At 38.6% G+C, this 17,085-nt stretch overlaps 1 protein-coding gene across 1 annotated transcript in view; it reads right to left on the minus strand.

Annotated features, from left to right (window-relative positions):
• Window positions 1-17,085, minus strand: part of LOC113620125 (receptor-type tyrosine-protein phosphatase delta) — a 194,647-nt gene that overhangs the window by 153,045 nt on the left and 24,517 nt on the right. Inside the window, exons 8-11 of the mRNA XM_027105857.1 lie at window positions 13,176-13,293; window positions 6,777-7,364; window positions 6,243-6,340; window positions 5,163-5,422 (exon numbers count right to left, since the gene is read on the minus strand). Coding sequence (XP_026961658.1) covers window positions 5,163-5,422; window positions 6,243-6,340; window positions 6,777-7,364; window positions 13,176-13,293 — 1,064 coding nt within the window. The remainder of the gene's footprint in view (window positions 1-5,162; window positions 5,423-6,242; window positions 6,341-6,776; window positions 7,365-13,175; window positions 13,294-17,085) is intronic.

Below are 17,085 nucleotides of genomic sequence, written 5' to 3' on the forward strand. Positions count from 1 at the left end.
CAGTTCCATATAATTATATGGGAAGGTGAGCTCTGGTCTTCGTGGCAGTACCACTTCAAATTCTGGCAGGCTTTTTGTATTAACAGTCCATACTAGCATTCTCCAACTCATTATTTAACTGGGAGGTCAACATTTGTCTCAGAGTTTAATGATGAATGTCATTCCTTGAATCATTTTTTGATTTTTTTTTTTTTTCCTGGCTTTGGTCATTTGGGTATATATTGTTTAAATCAAATTAATTAACCACAGGAAAACCAAAGCAGGTTGAATGATCTTTCTAGTTTCTCTGTTTAAATTAAGGTTTCTAATCTTTTAAGCTATGTGTTGTCAGACAAGTTATTAATTGTCTTAAGCCTCATCTTCCTCATTTGTAAAATGGCAGATGATAATGCTGACTGTGTCTAGCCTCTCCCTTTACCTCTCCTCTAAATTCTCATGACAATCTACTGATTTTATTGTTCCACATTTAACATACATTTCCATAATCTGTGGCCAAGTGCATGTACCTGATTCCTCTTGGTTCTGAGGTTTGTCCGGGGCAGTCCTATTGACATCTAATTGTTATGGAGTTCTTAGATGTTTAGCAATTGTCCTAGGAAAAAATATCCTGGTTTGCTCAATCATTTTATGGTCACAGAGGCATGGTTGTGGTTCAACATGTAGACTCTGGAGCCAGACTGCCTAAGTTCAAATCTTTCCTCTCTGGTTATGCTATTGTGTTGCCAGGGCCAATTAGTACACTACCTTATAGCTTTGTCAGCTGTAAAATGAAGAGGACCCTTGGTGTGAAGATTACAGCAGTCACTGTGTGCAGTGTCCTCTGAAGAACACCTAGTAAGTCCTCTGTCCCTATTAACTATTAGCAGTATCAACTCTATGATCTTGGCTGGGCCACTTAGTGTCTTTGGGCCTCACTTTACTCACCTGTAAAAGGGGAGACCACCTACCTCACAGGGTTATTGTGAGACTTTAGTGAAAGGCTCTAATACCTTCAGTAAATTGTAAAGCTCTATACAAATTTAAGCCTTTACTACTTCAGTTAACGAACATATGATGTGTGAATTAAACATTAAACAGCTTATACACACCGAGCTGACAATAGTGGTGCATGTGTGTTATGAAACAACTTTGCTTCCAAGAACGTCTTTCTTTAAAAGAAAACGTAGATAATAAATTTAAAATTTTATAAAACGCCCTCATTCTTCATTTCTATTTTTCATAAACATGAAATGGTTGCTAGGGAGTTAATTTACATTGGGTACCTTCTGGCAGCTTTTTCTCTGAGTACAATCTGTGTGGTGCTTTTTTTTCTTATCAGAGTAAAATCCTGCTCTATAGAGTCACAGAAGTCCTCTTTGTCACAACTTGCTTCTGACGGATGGTGGCATTGCTAGAGTTTCTGACCAGCATTCTGCCCGCTAAATGTATTCAAAGAGAAGGTTGAAGCCCCACAAAATTCCTAGTACTAGAACCTGCAGTACCAATGTGGCTGTTTCGTGAAAAATCTGGCCCTTCGCTGAGGGAGCTCCCAGCTTCTCCACACAAAACCCAAGTGTGAATCACAGAAGCAAGGAGCTATGTCTGCATTACGTTTACAAGAGACAGATTTATTTTCCGATGGTGAGGAGTTTGGAGGTGGGGATCAAGACCTCTCAATTATCTTGGCCGGAAACGAGGAAAGCCTGGTTTCTGTTGATAAACAAAACAGCCGTTCAATCATCAAAATTGTATTTTGATAGGAAAACAAATTGGAAGCATCTTTGTAGCTAGCTTTTACCTAAACACAAGTTAGCAACCCACCCCAGAGCTCTGGAATCGATTCTGTTTTCTCCCCTCATTTCTCCCTTACAATACTTAACAGAAAGCTCCACTCTAATTTCTGAACTGCAAGTGGTACCGCATGGCACACAGCGTTTTGTCGTATTTGACGATGCCACATGAACCAACCTAGAAGACTGGGTGGGTAACTTTATGCTATTATCCCTTTAAAAAACATAGTGAATATGAATTATCTAGGGATTTTTGCTAACAGGAGATTTGCTTGTCATTTCTTATGGTTCTTATACTTTTCCCCAGTTTTGTCTTTTGCTCTTGTCTTTCCCCCAGAGTGTTTAGAATATATTTCTGGGAATCTTTACTTCATTTCTAGAGCAGAGTTTTTTCCATAATGGTTTGCTTTCTTCTTCTGTTTTGTAATAGTCTCTGATCTTTGTTACCAAAGTTTTATCGCTTTTCTTTGACTCCCATGTCAAATATTACCAAGAAGAAGTACATAAATAAAACAAAGAAAAATTGAACAAGCTAAAGAAAAATACTGAGAGAGAGACTATATTCTGCAATATTCTCAATTCATTCAGAGGCTGGGAAATGAAAAAGAAGTCTATCACCAATGGACTAAAATGTCATTTCCCAGTAATGTCTGAGACATTCTACCAAACTAATTTGGTAAATAGCCATTAAAATCTTTTTTTTAATATATAAAGAAAAGTCTTGAAATCTAATACTAAAAACTACAGATTATGTGCCACTATTTTCATCTTTTATTTACTCTTTCCCTGAAAAGACAGCACATGTTTTTAACAGACTCAATTTATAGCCCATATAAACTATACGGACCGTTCCTTCATTGTTTGCGACTATTTGACCTTCTCTAAATCTTTCTCATCATTCAAGACTTCTTAGATATCAGCTCCTTCTGGATATCTCCCTTGACATCCGAGTTGGGCTAGAATTCTGTATTTATGTTTCTACAGTACCTGGCAGTACTTGCTCCATATATTCTTATTATCTGTTTCCTGTATCTGTTTTCCCACTATAAGGTAGGGCTTTATCTCAATCATCTTTCTATTTCCAGACCTAGTGCTGGCAATACAGTATGTCTAGAATACACGCTTGTTGGATGCCAGCTGAAAAGTCGTAATGGATGGGTAAGACGTGGACCAATAACAAGTGCTAGTCTTTGTCTTGCTTGGGCAATATCACATGTGCTGTCCTCTGCCTGAAACAGTGTCTCCCCACCCCCACTCCCATGGACCAGCTTATTGTGATTCTTTAAGCCTCAGCTTAGATGTTGCTTTTTTCAGGGCCTCTTCCCTGAACTACTCAACGGGGGTTGGGAGCTCCTCCTGTGGCCTCCCCTATCCAACTAACTTTTGGTATCACAGGACTCCACTCCACCTGACTCTCTACTTGTCCAAATTCCCCAATTACCTATACTATGTAAGAGCCATGAGAAAGTCAGCATTCTCTCCACTGAATTCCTGCAACATTGTCTGGAACTATGGTGGGAGATCAAACAATATCCATAGAATATTTAAACAATAGCAAAATAAAATCTCCCTTTCATACTAAATTTTGTTGGAATCAAAATCACACTAATGTTCCATTCTTCTTTTTAGTTTTCTAAATGATAGAAACAGAAGAGTGGACAAAAATGGAGACTCATATAAATGGAGACTGATTTCACTGACACCTCATGTAAAATGTACACAAAATTAAACTCATTAATTTCCTCCTGATCTTTCATCCTTCAGGATGAATGGCAGCATCATTTATTTTGTCATCCAATCTCAGACCTCAGAGTCATCTATGACATTTTCCTCTGCCTCGTTCCCTCCATTAACACAGCTGCCAATTCCTACTTCTCTGTCTGCCTCTGCATCCCATTTCCACCATCACCATCTCACTTCAGAATCTTGTTACTTGCCTAGAGTCAACTAACTGCACAATGACTGCCCAAAACTTTTCTCTGTGGTGCTCCAATCCTTCCGACATGCCTTCAGGAGCCATCTTCCCTAAGAACTTTCCTACATTATGTCACCAGATTGCTACTAAATGTAAAGGCTCCAACCATCCATGAACTGTGTAGAAATGCCTCTGCTTGACCTTCAAACCTTTCATAGCAAGTTTCATCCAAACTTGATCATGTGGGATAGAAGAAATGACAAAGGGTTTAGTCTTATCCCAAGCCGGGAGCACAGTTCCTAACATGCAGCAGACACACAATAAATATTTCCTAAAATGGCAAAGAAGGAAACTTAGGTATTACACAGATGATATCATGCCACTCTCCTGCATAAAGTCCTTTAATGGACTGTCACTATCTATAGGATACAGTTCCAACTTCTGAGCACAACTTCCCTCTTGTATACCTGCCTCTCACTACTATTGCCCTGGCTCTCTGAGCACATGCCTTACAGAATCACTTGCTTCCTTTACTAATGAGCCTTTGCGTACGATTTCCTTCCTCTGATTTTTTTGTATGCCTGTCATCGGTCCTTCAAGATTAAATTCAGAAACTTTCTTGATCCATTTCATTCTGGATTAGCTACTCTTAAGATAAGAGTATGATTCTATCGCTAGCACATATTGCATCTGTCTGTTTCTCTGTATTCCTCACTCTGTGGTAAACTCTTCGAAGACAGGGACCACATCCTCTTTTTTTGTTCTCCAGGGTCTACCACAGTACTCATACTTAATATACTTTGGCGAAAACACTTTTTTTCTTCTACTGGCTACCATCAACTAGCTATATACAACCAACAAACTACTTAATGGACTGGATTTAATTTCCACTTCAGGCCCATTGGCCTCTACACTGTGCTCCATCCAAACCAGAAAAAAATTACATTTTCTAGCTTTCATGTTTCTTCTAATGTCATTCTGAACTTTAACTTGTTGAAATTTCTCCCATCTTTCAGCACACATGTAAAACAGCAGTGTCTTGTACTGTTTTTTTTTTTTGTATCCAATTTCCTAAAGTTTCTTTTAGCATTGTAGTATTTTCTAAGAATTCCTCACCATTAGAGTAACACTCGCCAAATAGCAGTTATTCGACTATTCACATTATTCTATACACCACGACGTAAACTTCTTTATGGTAAGGTTCATGTTCTATTTGTCTATCTCTCCTAAATTATACCATTTCTGGAACGTAAAGAAACACTCTCATTAATGTTAAAGCGATGAGAATCTGTGTCACAATGAACTCTAGAACACAATGCAACAGAACTTGAATAACAAAACTATGAGCCTGTGCAGAAGACTCTGACTCTACATACAGCAATATAGTCTTTTATAACCACATATTCCCGAGATTTAACCTTTTTTTTTCTTGCTTACATGCATTTCTATCCTTCAGCCCTAACCTTCGATCAACTTACTTTATATTCTCATTTGCAGGTACTTCGGGCAGTTGCACGGTAATCATGCCATCCAAGTTGGTCTTCCCAATGAAGGCAGGCTTGGTACGTAGAACATCTGGTGCAGTCTTTGCGGTTACCCTGTGCTGCAGGCCCCCAGCACTGTTGCCACGATTTGTCAGCACAAATGAATATGACTTCTCAGGCTTCAGGTTGACAATTAACTTCTGGGTAGCTCGGCCATCCACTTCTTCTACCATTTTCCCATCGTCGTAAAGAATCTAGAGAGATACGACCAATCAAAGAGATTTGGTTATCAGTCAGGCAATGAATATTTTCTAACTAATATGGTACTTGCTTATGGAAAATACATATGGGTCATTTCTAATTTGGGGAATTTCCTAAGCCCGAAAGTGCTAATAAATTCTAGAGATGGCATCAATTTTCTTTTGTTTCTTATTGTGTAATGATACAATGTTTCTAAGTCTATCAAAAATACACAAAGAAATGTACAATATCTTAACAGTATGTGGCCCGTCAGTTGTCTGTGAAATGTTCTAGGTTTCAATGCATCATCCACACCACTTTTTCCCAAACACTTCCATTCTTGTTCCCAAATATATTTTTACTTTCAAAAATGTTTCTTTATTCTTTCTTTCACAGACTTGTACTTCTTGCTAACATTTGCCAATATCTCTCAATGGGAAACTAAAGTTTAAAATATTCAAAGAATTCAGGCCAATTAACAAATTACTTAAATCCCAGGATACTGCATTACAAACAGGTAGAAACCATGTAAATTTCATTTCCTGATGAAAAAACAAAAGCATTAGCTTAGATGTAAAAAGTTCAACTTGGAAGTGCTAGGTGACCCACAAAGAATGCCAGCCCTGGGTTTGAGCTCCTGCCTTCTCTTGAGAGGGGAAAGGTCACACTGCCAAAGAGCCAGACTCAGTCTGTTATGTGAAAGCCACAGAGAGAATAACAAGTATGTGTGGCTGACTCAAAGCAGTCTGTATGCTTTGTAAGTAACTTACCCAAGTGACCTGCCCCCTCCACTTTTACCAGTGATATCTTCTTACACGTTAGAAAACAACTTACTTTGAAAGGCATGGCAGAATTATAATTCTCTGGAATCTCCCAAGACAGTAGCACTGAAGTCTTCATTACTGCTTTGACATGAAAATTTTTTGCAAACACTGCTGGAAAAGGAAAAACAGTGTATTTAAACTACTCCTAAAAACGTATGACTCGTCCTTTTCCATGGACAGGAGGGCTTAAGCTAGATGCCATCTACTTTGATCAGACAGAGAAGTGTGATTTGCCTACCTGTTAAGAGCATTCATTTTAATACCTCATTCTCATAAAGATCTCTCCTTTCTCTCCCATTCAGTCAACTATACTGTGTTTTCCTTACCTGAGAACATTGGGGTGCTGTCAGCCAGACTTGCTTGGCATTCTCTAACTGAAATCTAAGGCATCCAAAACATATTAAGTTTCACATACTTTACCTTTTTGCTTTTGCTGAACCTATTAATATGAATGGGCCGATCAGTTATTTATAGCTTCAAAATACTGATTTCCAAAGACCGACATTCCTTTAAGGGAGAAAGGCCGTAAGCAGACAAATCCTACCTTGATCCACAGGCAGTGTCCTGAACTGGACACTGGGACTATATGGCCCGGGGCCTTTGCTCGTGTGAGCACGTACTTTTACATCATATGTGGTATCTGGTTTTAAGCCACTGAGTGTCAGAGTGGTGTCAGCTGGAACAATAAGCTGCTCCATTGGAAGAAGAGGGATATTGATATCCCTATAAAGAAGGGTATACTTGGTGATGATGCCATTTCTCTCTGCCAGGACAGGTGGCTGCCAAGATATCTGGACAGAGGTTGACGTGCTGCCATCTGAGTGGAGGTTTTGAGGGAATCCAGTTGGGACTTCTTCTGGAACAGAAATCTCCTTCACCATCTCCTCCCCAAAGCCCACTTTGTTTCTGGCTGAGAGCCTGAAGATGTACGATGCTCCTTTGTGGATGTCTGTCGCTGTGAAGTGATCTTCTTTTTCAGAGAACTCCAGAGTAGTGAGCGGCTCCAAATCCTTCCGGCCAAATTTCAGACGGTAGCCCTGGAGGGGTCCAAATGTGTCCACGGGGGGGTGCCACTGAACGAGAGCGGTATTCATCTGAGTGTGGTTAATCACAAGCCGGGGTTTCCCTGGAACTGGAGCACACAGGAGGGAGTGGTGAGACCACCCTTCGTGGGTGTTTGCATTTCAATCACTGATGAACGGGAATGCCACTCCATGGGCATTCCCACGCCTTTACTTATAAACAAAGCCAAGGCTCGGTCTATATGCCTTTGTGGAAACATGCTCCTTCTCATACTCTTTTAAGGTAGGGTGAGATATTAGAATTTGATAATGGACAGAAAATAGGAATTATTATTGAAATGATAATTTAAGGAGATTTTTTTAAACATCTTCACATTTCGAATCTTAACACATAGAGGGTTCATGCCGCAGAGAAATGAAGCTCAGTAAGGATTAGCCAGTTAGGTACAGCTGATAAGAATAATAATTAAAATATATTTAATTACTGGGTCCATGCAATGTACCAGACACTGTACTAAGAACGTTCCATGTAGTATCTCACTTGATTTACATCCTTCACTCCTATGTGCCCTGCTTAGTTATTATCTTCACTTTGTATAATAAAAAAATGAAACAGAGAGAAAACTGTGCAAAGTTAGATGCGTACTAAGTGAGGATGCTACGAGACAAACATAGGTCTGTCTGAATCCATGGCCCAAACAACTTAACTAGTATGTTGATTATAAGTTTAAAAAAAAAGGTAATGTAAAATAATGTTGCTCTGACTTACTGTGGATCTAATTTGCATTTTTTGTTTATACCATCCACACCAGTCATTCTCATCAAGTTTTGCATCTAGTAAAATAGGAATTATATTAAGACCTACACCATATTGTTGTTATGAATATTAAATGCGGAAATGCATGTAAAAGCCTTAGAACAGTATTTTACATTTCATTAATAATAATAATTATTAATAATCAGAATATTAAGGTTTTTGTGGTCAGGGGCTAAGTACATAATTTCTTTTCAAGCTAAATAAGTTAGATATGTGAATAGGTCTAATATACTCAATGTATTATTACAACCGTATTTTTTTTTTTTTTTAACACACAATAATTATTCCTGGAATCCACAGACAAGGACAGTGGTAAAAAACACAGAGCCAGGAGTTTCTTTGGAAATAGTCCAAAGATGAGGGAGGGGAAAAGAGTATTACCAGAACTAAAAATAAGTTAATAGAAAGGGGAGAAAATATGGTCAAAAGGGAGGAAAGCTTACACTAATGGCAATGAAAAATACACAGGCAATGAAAAATAGTATCATAGGTATGCAGATATAAGTTAAAAACAAAAACAAACTAGAAAGGTGTTGAGATCATATACAGAATATTAACTTCAAAACTTACTCGGTTAACCTGCTCACTATATATTTCAGACCCCAGAAGTGGTGTGCTTTGTCCAAGAGCAAATTCTTTGTGATATTTCTATCCTTAACCAATGAAGTAATATAGTCGTTTTGTTTCACGTGTTGGATACGTTCATAGTAAGTGGGTTCATCATGTGTGGGAAAATAGTTCCTGAAGTTTTTAATGGCAATTATGTACACGTGTTGAAGGTTGACCCAGAAACCAAACCAATCCAAACCAAAAACTGAAGACTCACTGATTCTCATGGAAAGGTGTATCCGATATCTTACTAACCAACTACGAAACTCTCAGAACAAACCCGTTCATAAGTTGGTGAGTGCTTGAATTATTCCATTTATTTTTATTTTAAATATATTTAAAATTATTTTCATTTAAAATCACTTTAAAATAGATATTGGCAAGTATCCTCAATTTCTCTCTATGTGTGTATAGTATTTACATGATTTGCCCATTAAAATATCAATGACGTCAAGAATTAAACATTTGAGACTCTGCTGAGAAAAAAATGGGCCTTTCAGCAGAAAATACATCCTTCAATAGACAAAACCTGGTTGAAACTTTTGGGGAAAAACATAACAATTAGGTCTCCACATTTTCCAGGGACAATATATTTTATTAAAAATATTTATCGAAAGTTTTCAAAATTCTGGTTATGAAGAACTGCATCATAGTAAATACACTGTGCACCTTGTTTCTATAAGATGCATGTAAAGGGAGGATAAATAAAACAATTTAAAATTTCCTGCAACCACAAATATAGGTTGGATTGTAATAATATTTGTCAGCCATATATGAGTATGCTTTTATTATCTGGTGTTTCACTTCATAATATTGCTACGGTACAGATTTGGAGAAATTTAACAAACTCGTAAATTATAAGAAAAAAAGATCTCATGGTCTTATGAAAATGTACATCTATTCTTCTGTGATAGTCAAAGCCTAGGTTGCACTAATGCCTTTTGTTTTTGATGCTGGCATGCCCTTTCTTGTTCTGGGATATAAACACTGTGGGCTTGGTACCATGAAATCAAAGCAATGCTCTAGAAGTAAGAGCGTCAGTTCTGATCTACTGGTTCCCACTGCTGTGCCAGAAGCACCTCAGTCTGCTCTCCACTGCCAAGACAGCCACTCCTTTCCCTGGCAGAAGTTTCACTGAGCCTGAAAACTATGAGACAATCGGCCTGGAAGCAACAAGATGCACTAGTGAAGGAGTCAAGAAAGAAATGAAAGGTGAGGCAGCTAGAGGAAGAACTCCCAGCATTGCCTCAGGAGAGGTTAGCCACATGAAGGGAACACCTAAAATCTCCCCAAATGTGTGAATAGTAGATGCAGTTTAAATAAGCTAGGGTAAGGGTTTTATGGACAGTTGTGGTATTTCATCCAGGGAGTAACAAGTAGAAAAAAGGGAAAAGGAATGAGGAGAGTTCTACAACACTGCATGAATGGTTAAAAAGAATTTTCCAAAACTGCACGTATTGGCAATGAAACTCACTCCATCTCTGGCTTCCAGAAATTCTATGTATGAAACATTTACCAACTACTCACTTTAATGTAAGGACTTATATAATGGCATGTAGGCATTTGGGTGGGAAAATAAAAGATGGATAATGCAGGGTCCTTGTCCTCTGATCAGTGCATACTCCAGGTGGAGAAATGAAGAGGACCAGTAGATGGTGCTGCATGTGGAGTTGGGTCCAAGGTTCTAATGCCTTAGGGATATTGTGTGGACCACTTTTAAAGGCCATGCAGTGGCAGGGTCAGTGGGACTGCTTACTCCAGCCTAGGAGCTGGAGGATTGGCAAAAGGAAAGAGTCTTAAATACTTACTCTGGGAGTTGGAGGTCATTTTTAGCAGTGTGTTAGTGAACTTATTGGAAGAAGAAGGCCCAGCTGCACAGTAAATAAGCTAACTCTAACTTATGTCATGACATATAATCTCTTCTCCCTTTTGATTATTTATCTCCTTACTGTATTCTTCCTCTTAAAAATCTCTCATGACTTCAGAAATGGTACACATGTGCTGCCCTTTACTTCTTCTTAGTAAGAGCAATCATTGGAGATCAACCAAGGCACTCAGTCCCAATGGCTCTAAACTTAGCTTCAATTTAACTTAGCACCTAAGTAGCAACAATCATAAATGACTGAACCTAAGCCTATTACTTCCAAATTCTCTATGTCATTGTCATCTTTTCTCTCATCCTTAAACATAGCTCCTCAGTACAGTAGTGAAATTCATGTAAAAATATAGAGAAAATTTCAAACCAAAGAATATGCCTAAAACCACAAGATTTCAGGCAGTAGACCAATTATCATGATACAGAGCAATGGGAGTATTAACAAAGAACTACAAAAATGTCATAATCATTGAAACATAAAAGCCAACATTTTATTCAAAAGCATCCCTCAGGTTACATGAATCCTACATGGATTGCTTAAGTTATGGCCTGTGTTTTTATTTCAAAGATATGATTGTTCACAGATTCTAGAAACAATGTATTATGCAGAAACATATCCTAAAACCAGGAATTTTACTATTAAAATAAAATTTCACGAGAATTCCTGAATTCTCCATGGAAGCTATAACTAAATGCCCTTATAATTGGGGTTATTAGGAGCTCACATCTGTGAGATAAACTCAGTAATTCTTCATAGTTATATAAATACAAGGGATTTTCGTAATACTATATAAAACAAAGCAAATTAATCTGTTCAATAATGACTTTAGAATGTTTTTTTACTATAGGTTGGCAGCAAAGAAAACTAGAATCCTTAGAAGGATTATACATCTGGATTCTCCTATCTCCCACCCAGGATCAGTAGGGAGGTCTCAAGAAAATAAATGTGCAGACATCTAAATTATAAGCATTTCCTCAATACCCAAGTGTCCATTGATTAAGAAAGATCTGAAATTCTGAGTGCAAAATTGTGTATTGCAAAATAATTCTGTATATAAGATCCACAATTCTAAATAATGTTCTGTATGGTGACTAAAAAGTGATGAGCTAATCTTAGTGACATTAAAATAGGCAATATCATTCCTTGTTCTAGGATTCGCATCCCTTCGCGATAAAACCTCTACTTTTTTGTCCTCATTATAGGACCTCCCCATCTTATGGGCAACAGGAGTTTGATGCTTCATGTAAGACATTTCAGGCTTATTAAGACAGTTATAAATATGGGTGAAGGAAATGTATTTTCTTCATTTTGGGGTTCAATTTCAGGGGTTTACCCTCGGTTGTCTACATTCCAATAGAGGCTGATTCCATAGCTAGACAGTCAGCATGTCCCCACTGAACATGCACCGTATCTCCTATGCAGGGTACTGAATAAACTTGATACAATGGTATTTTAAAATAAAAGGCCCAGAAGATTTTGCCTTGAAGGAGTTTTGCCATCTGTAATCCTGCTGCTTGAGGCAATTCCAGGTGGCGGGATATAAGCGAGGCAAATCTTATGACATTTAGACAAATTTGGCCGTGAGCACAGCACCCAGGAGGGTCCTCAACCTCACAGCTGTTCCTTGCTTTATGCCTTTACATCGAGGTGTGTTCCTAAAAAGTTGTGCAAGAAGTGATTCAGGAGGAATAAATCAAATCATAGCTTAAATGTTCCACAGGAGATTTCTACATAAAGGGACTGAAGAAGATTCCTTCTGTAATTATCTCTTAATTTATTGGTTTTACAATGTCAGGTCTTCCAACACGCTCTTTTCCTAATGTGGCCAACCAAAGTGAGACTAAATAGCATTAAGAAGCTTTTTTCTTCAGAAAGGAGCAATCTGGTATTAGTCTTTTTGCTTTTCTTCATTCTCTTTTCTGTTTCCCATCTTTGGTGCAATTTGTCCTCTTTAGAATCCCCACAGCAAGGGGTGAGGAGGAGAAAATGACAAAAAAAAACACCTTTAAGTCATCAACCCAGTTCAAGACGGCAGCTCTTCTAACAAGGTTTGCTGCTGGGGCGAGGGGGTGAAGCTGTCACGTGATTTCCCTCCCTAGATGCTCTGCCTTCCAGACCCTCGTGGGACTTGCTCCTTCATGTATTTCAAGTCTCAGCTCAAATATCCTGCCCCTAAGAGATCTCCCATCACTCTTTCTAAAACAGTCCTTAGGGACTGCCCCATCCTTAATGCCCACACACCTTTATTTTGATAATTTATCACTTCCTGGCATTTTATTATTATAAAACTCATTTATTCACTAGTTAATTATGTTAGTCAGAAAATAAATTTCAGGAGGTCAGTCTTTTTGTTTTGTTGATTGTTCTATCAAAGTACTGGAAACAGTGCCCGATACATGGTAGGTGCTCAAATAATATTTGCTGAATGAGTGCTTGAATAATCTGGGTAAAGCATGGTTATTCAGTTATTTTTACCCTCTGAACTATGTATCAAAAATCACTAAAGTTGACCATTGTACATTTTTCCCTCTGACCAAAACCACCTGTACCATTTGGAAAATTACCCTTATTGTTGCCGGGAACGTATTCAAGATACACATATGCACAGATACAGTTACCTGCCCCAGTGGTGGACACCAGCTTGGGTTTGCTGCGAGCTCCATCTCCTTTGGTGGTGTAGGCTGTGACAGTCAGGGAGTAGGAAGTTTCAGGCTGTAGCCCAGAAATAATCATGTCCTGAAATGACACAAGAGAGTAACATTGATTCAGAACGTACACTGCAAACGCCCTGGGGGAGCAATCCAGGCAGCCACCTTCCTTCTGCGCATGCGTAAACATTCCCTGCAGCCATGCCAAGCACCGGAAGTTTCATGCCTAGAGCTCACGCTATGGATGACCTGTCTTCATGCCGACACTGAAGTGGGGTCTTCAGCCATCCTAAGAGGCAGCTCTAAGGGGCAGTAGTCAAAACCGCAAAACCTGGAGTCAGACCTCCTGAATTCTTGAATTGAAACACGGCTTTCCTTATTTACTAGTTTGGTGATTCAGGGCAAGTGAGTTTAACCCGTCGGTGCCTCAGTTTCCCATGTGAAAGTTGGAATGTTAGGACCACCTAGGGCTACTAAAAGATGAAATGAGCTATACTGGGTAAACACTTAAAACAACGTGTGGCTTGTAGTGAGCAAGCCATACTCTAGCTGCTGTGATATGCCAGCTGCTCTCCATGTGCCTGCACTGTAGCCTGGCCCTCAGACTGCTGACGGGGCTGATGCCCAACAGTATGTATCATCACCATGTAAATATTTTACCAAATGGCTGACCTGTTGGCCCTCGATAGCCAGAGAGCCAGAGAAGTTTCTTAGGACTCAAATAGTATATTATTGGTTACTTCTACAGGCTATGGACTAAAATCATTATAAACTAAGGAGAATTTTCTAATGATTTGGAGGCCCGGCCATAAAACCACATTAACAGGACTTGTTCTACTACATCGCGAATAGGTGTTCAGTTAATTCCGACAATGTAGAAAATGTTGAATATCACAAACTATTTATCAAAACTCTTAGTTTTCTCTTAGTAAGGACCCAAAGCTGTGGTGGCTATAAGAGAAGATAATCACAGAACTGTTCTTCTACATTGGAAGTTACACGACTCTTTAGATAGAGCGCTGGCTATCAATTTGTTCTGATATTTTCCTTGCTGCTACATACACGCGCAGCAAAAAAAAAAAAAAAAAAAAAAAAAAAAAAAAAAAAAAAACTTTCAGATTTTTAGCACAGCTATGTTTTCAAATTGAATACAGATAAATTTAAGAAAATATAGAACGTCATTGTCTTTAGCATCTAAAGACAACGCAAGTGAGAGTTTAGTGAATGGATTAGATTGTGTGAAAAACAGTAGGATTTTTCTGTGCAAGGCTGTAATGGGCACCATAGAACTCACTGGTTGACTCTGATCCCAGGAATGACAGCTTTCGACAATATGCTTTTCTCGAACGTGTAGGAATATCACCAGTGTGGAAATTCAACAATATCAGATACTATCCTGAAGAGCCACTGGAAATACTACGCTGTCAGATGAATAGACTAAATCTGGGAGAGAGATTTTATTTTCAGGAGTGGTTTCACTAACATTACAGAGAATATAAAAACCAAGTGAACCACTGGAGAGCGGCATTTAAAATGATGGTACACTGGCGATTCCCAAAATTATGATGGGTGAATGCCAACATTATTGTTTCCAAGGTCCCCCTGATATCACAGAATTACTGATGAAAGCAGGCCAGGCTAGGAGGAAAAAGAAGCGAGGCCTGGTTCTATCACCAAATCGTGCGGCAAGCAATTTATGTACCCTGAGCCTTCTAGAAATTTCTCATTCATAAAATTGGGGTTAACCACACACGTCCTTCCTCTCATACAGGTTGTGATAGGATAATGTAAGTAGTGCCACTCAAAAGGTTCGCGCCCTCTGTCATGGTCTAATCTCAGCTGGACACACCTCTCTCTGCCTGGATCACATCACCTCTTGGTTTACATTTTCTTTAAGCTGTGGGCGTACTTGTTTACTCAGTGGTTTCCACACCCCCTGTCTGGGGTAGTGTGACTGATATCAGGGCCACAGCTCCTCACTCTGTTTTTGTTCTCCTAGCCCATCTGCCCCTTCTTGACTTCTTCCTGGCCCTGCTTGTGAAAAGCTGGCATTCCCAGATGTTCTGTCGCAGTCACTCATCTGCTGCATTTCTCTCTAGTCCTAAAAAAAAAGAACTGGATCCATCTCTAAAACTTAAAGAATTTTTTCTGCCTATATCCTAAATTCATCTCTAGCCCTGACTTTCCCCCAGGGCTCCAAGAGCATGTACTGAGTTGGCCAAAATGTCTGTTCAGGTTTTTCCGTTAAGATTTTACAGAAAAACCCGAGTGAACTTTTTGGCCAGCCCAATACATTGTAAATATTTGCTGGACGTTTTCCCTTGACTATCAAGTGTTACCTCCACTTCAACTTAACTAAAGCTTAAACGTCATTCCCGGAAGCAGACTCCCCTTCTTACTTCCATATTTTAATAAATGGTGGAGCATCTTCAAAACTTATGAGTCATCTTTGGTCCCTATTTCTTCTTCAAACTCTTAGCTAGTTAGTATGTTTTTGTCCATTCTTCCTTTAAGACATTGATCATAACTGTCCCTTTTTCATTTCTGATGCTCAACTTTTTAAAAATTTTTTATTACTTCACGACTTAGGAAAAGAACTCTGTTTCCCTGTCTACTGTATTTTTTTTCCCCTCTAATCTATCCATTAAATTATTGATTTTTAAGCTTCAGGTAATGACCCACTTAGTAGGTCATGAAATCAATTTAGCCATTCAAGACCAGTGCTTTTTAAACAAATGAAATATACTTGAATATTAAATTTTGCATATATTTAAAGGTAAGGTATTGTTTTGTAAAACCTTTATTTTAAACATATGCATGCATTGGTCACGGCATATAATGCGTTTCTTACTATGGGTCATTGTCAAAGAAGTTTATAAAACACTGCTACACTGTCAATTTCATGAGGAGTGATAGCTTGACCATCATATTTACCAAGGATCCCTACAAGAGCCCTGTGTTTCGGCAAAAAAAAAATTTACTAAACAAATGAATACCTCCCACCAGCCATTATCTTTTTGCTCCTTTTAATAATTTTTTATACCTCTCCAGGACTGAAGAGTTAAAGACCAGCTCTTTAGCTTGACACTTTAGGTTTTTCTAACATTATATTAAAATTTAATCTCTTAGTAGTATTTAGTTAACTTACTAACTTGAATCCTTCAGTCCTGTCAAATTGCCAAGCTCACTGTCACCTATTATCACACTCTTGACTGACTGCTTCTGCTGTGCTGACCTTTAAAAGTACATTCCTACCTCCAACTCACCAACATACCCAGACAGACACTTTTACTTCTTCAATCCCTACTCATCAGTTAAGTTCTCAAATAAGTTTCAGGACTTCTACCAGCCTGGTCCACTGTCTCTGAACTCACAGCTCTTACTGATATTGCCATTCAAATATTAATTAATGATACATTGCTTGAGGTCATCGCTTTTGTTGTATTTTATGGAACTTTTCTTGAACTTTATAACCTTCCTAGGCACCTGGACTGTAAGCACTTAGAAGGCAGGTGTCACGTCTTGTGTCCTCCACAGTACCTTACACATAGTAAACTCTCAATAAAAAACACAGTCCATTCACTAAAATATTAAAAAAGAAAATTCTTCACTAAGTAAGATACTTTCTGCCTCTAGGCATGACTCATGCAATTTCACTCAAATTTGTATGGGTACAACAGAGAATTGCCATTTCTAGATAGAGTTAATTAGTGCCATATCTAGGTCATGTTATGCACTGAATATGTAACTCTGGAGCAGGATTTATGAGCAGCCCAGAACAAACTTATTTAACATCTCTCGTCTGTGATACCTCCACTTAAAGCATGCCTCCTCTAACTGTGTCACAAGGCAGAGTTAGTAGCAGCCACCAAAACAACAC

Source organism: Aethalodelphis obliquidens, unplaced genomic scaffold (assembly GCF_003676395.1).
Source record: "Aethalodelphis obliquidens isolate GAN/ISIS:26980383/991018 unplaced genomic scaffold, ASM367639v1 scaffold7, whole genome shotgun sequence".
NCBI lineage: Eukaryota > Metazoa > Chordata > Mammalia > Artiodactyla > Delphinidae > Aethalodelphis > Aethalodelphis obliquidens.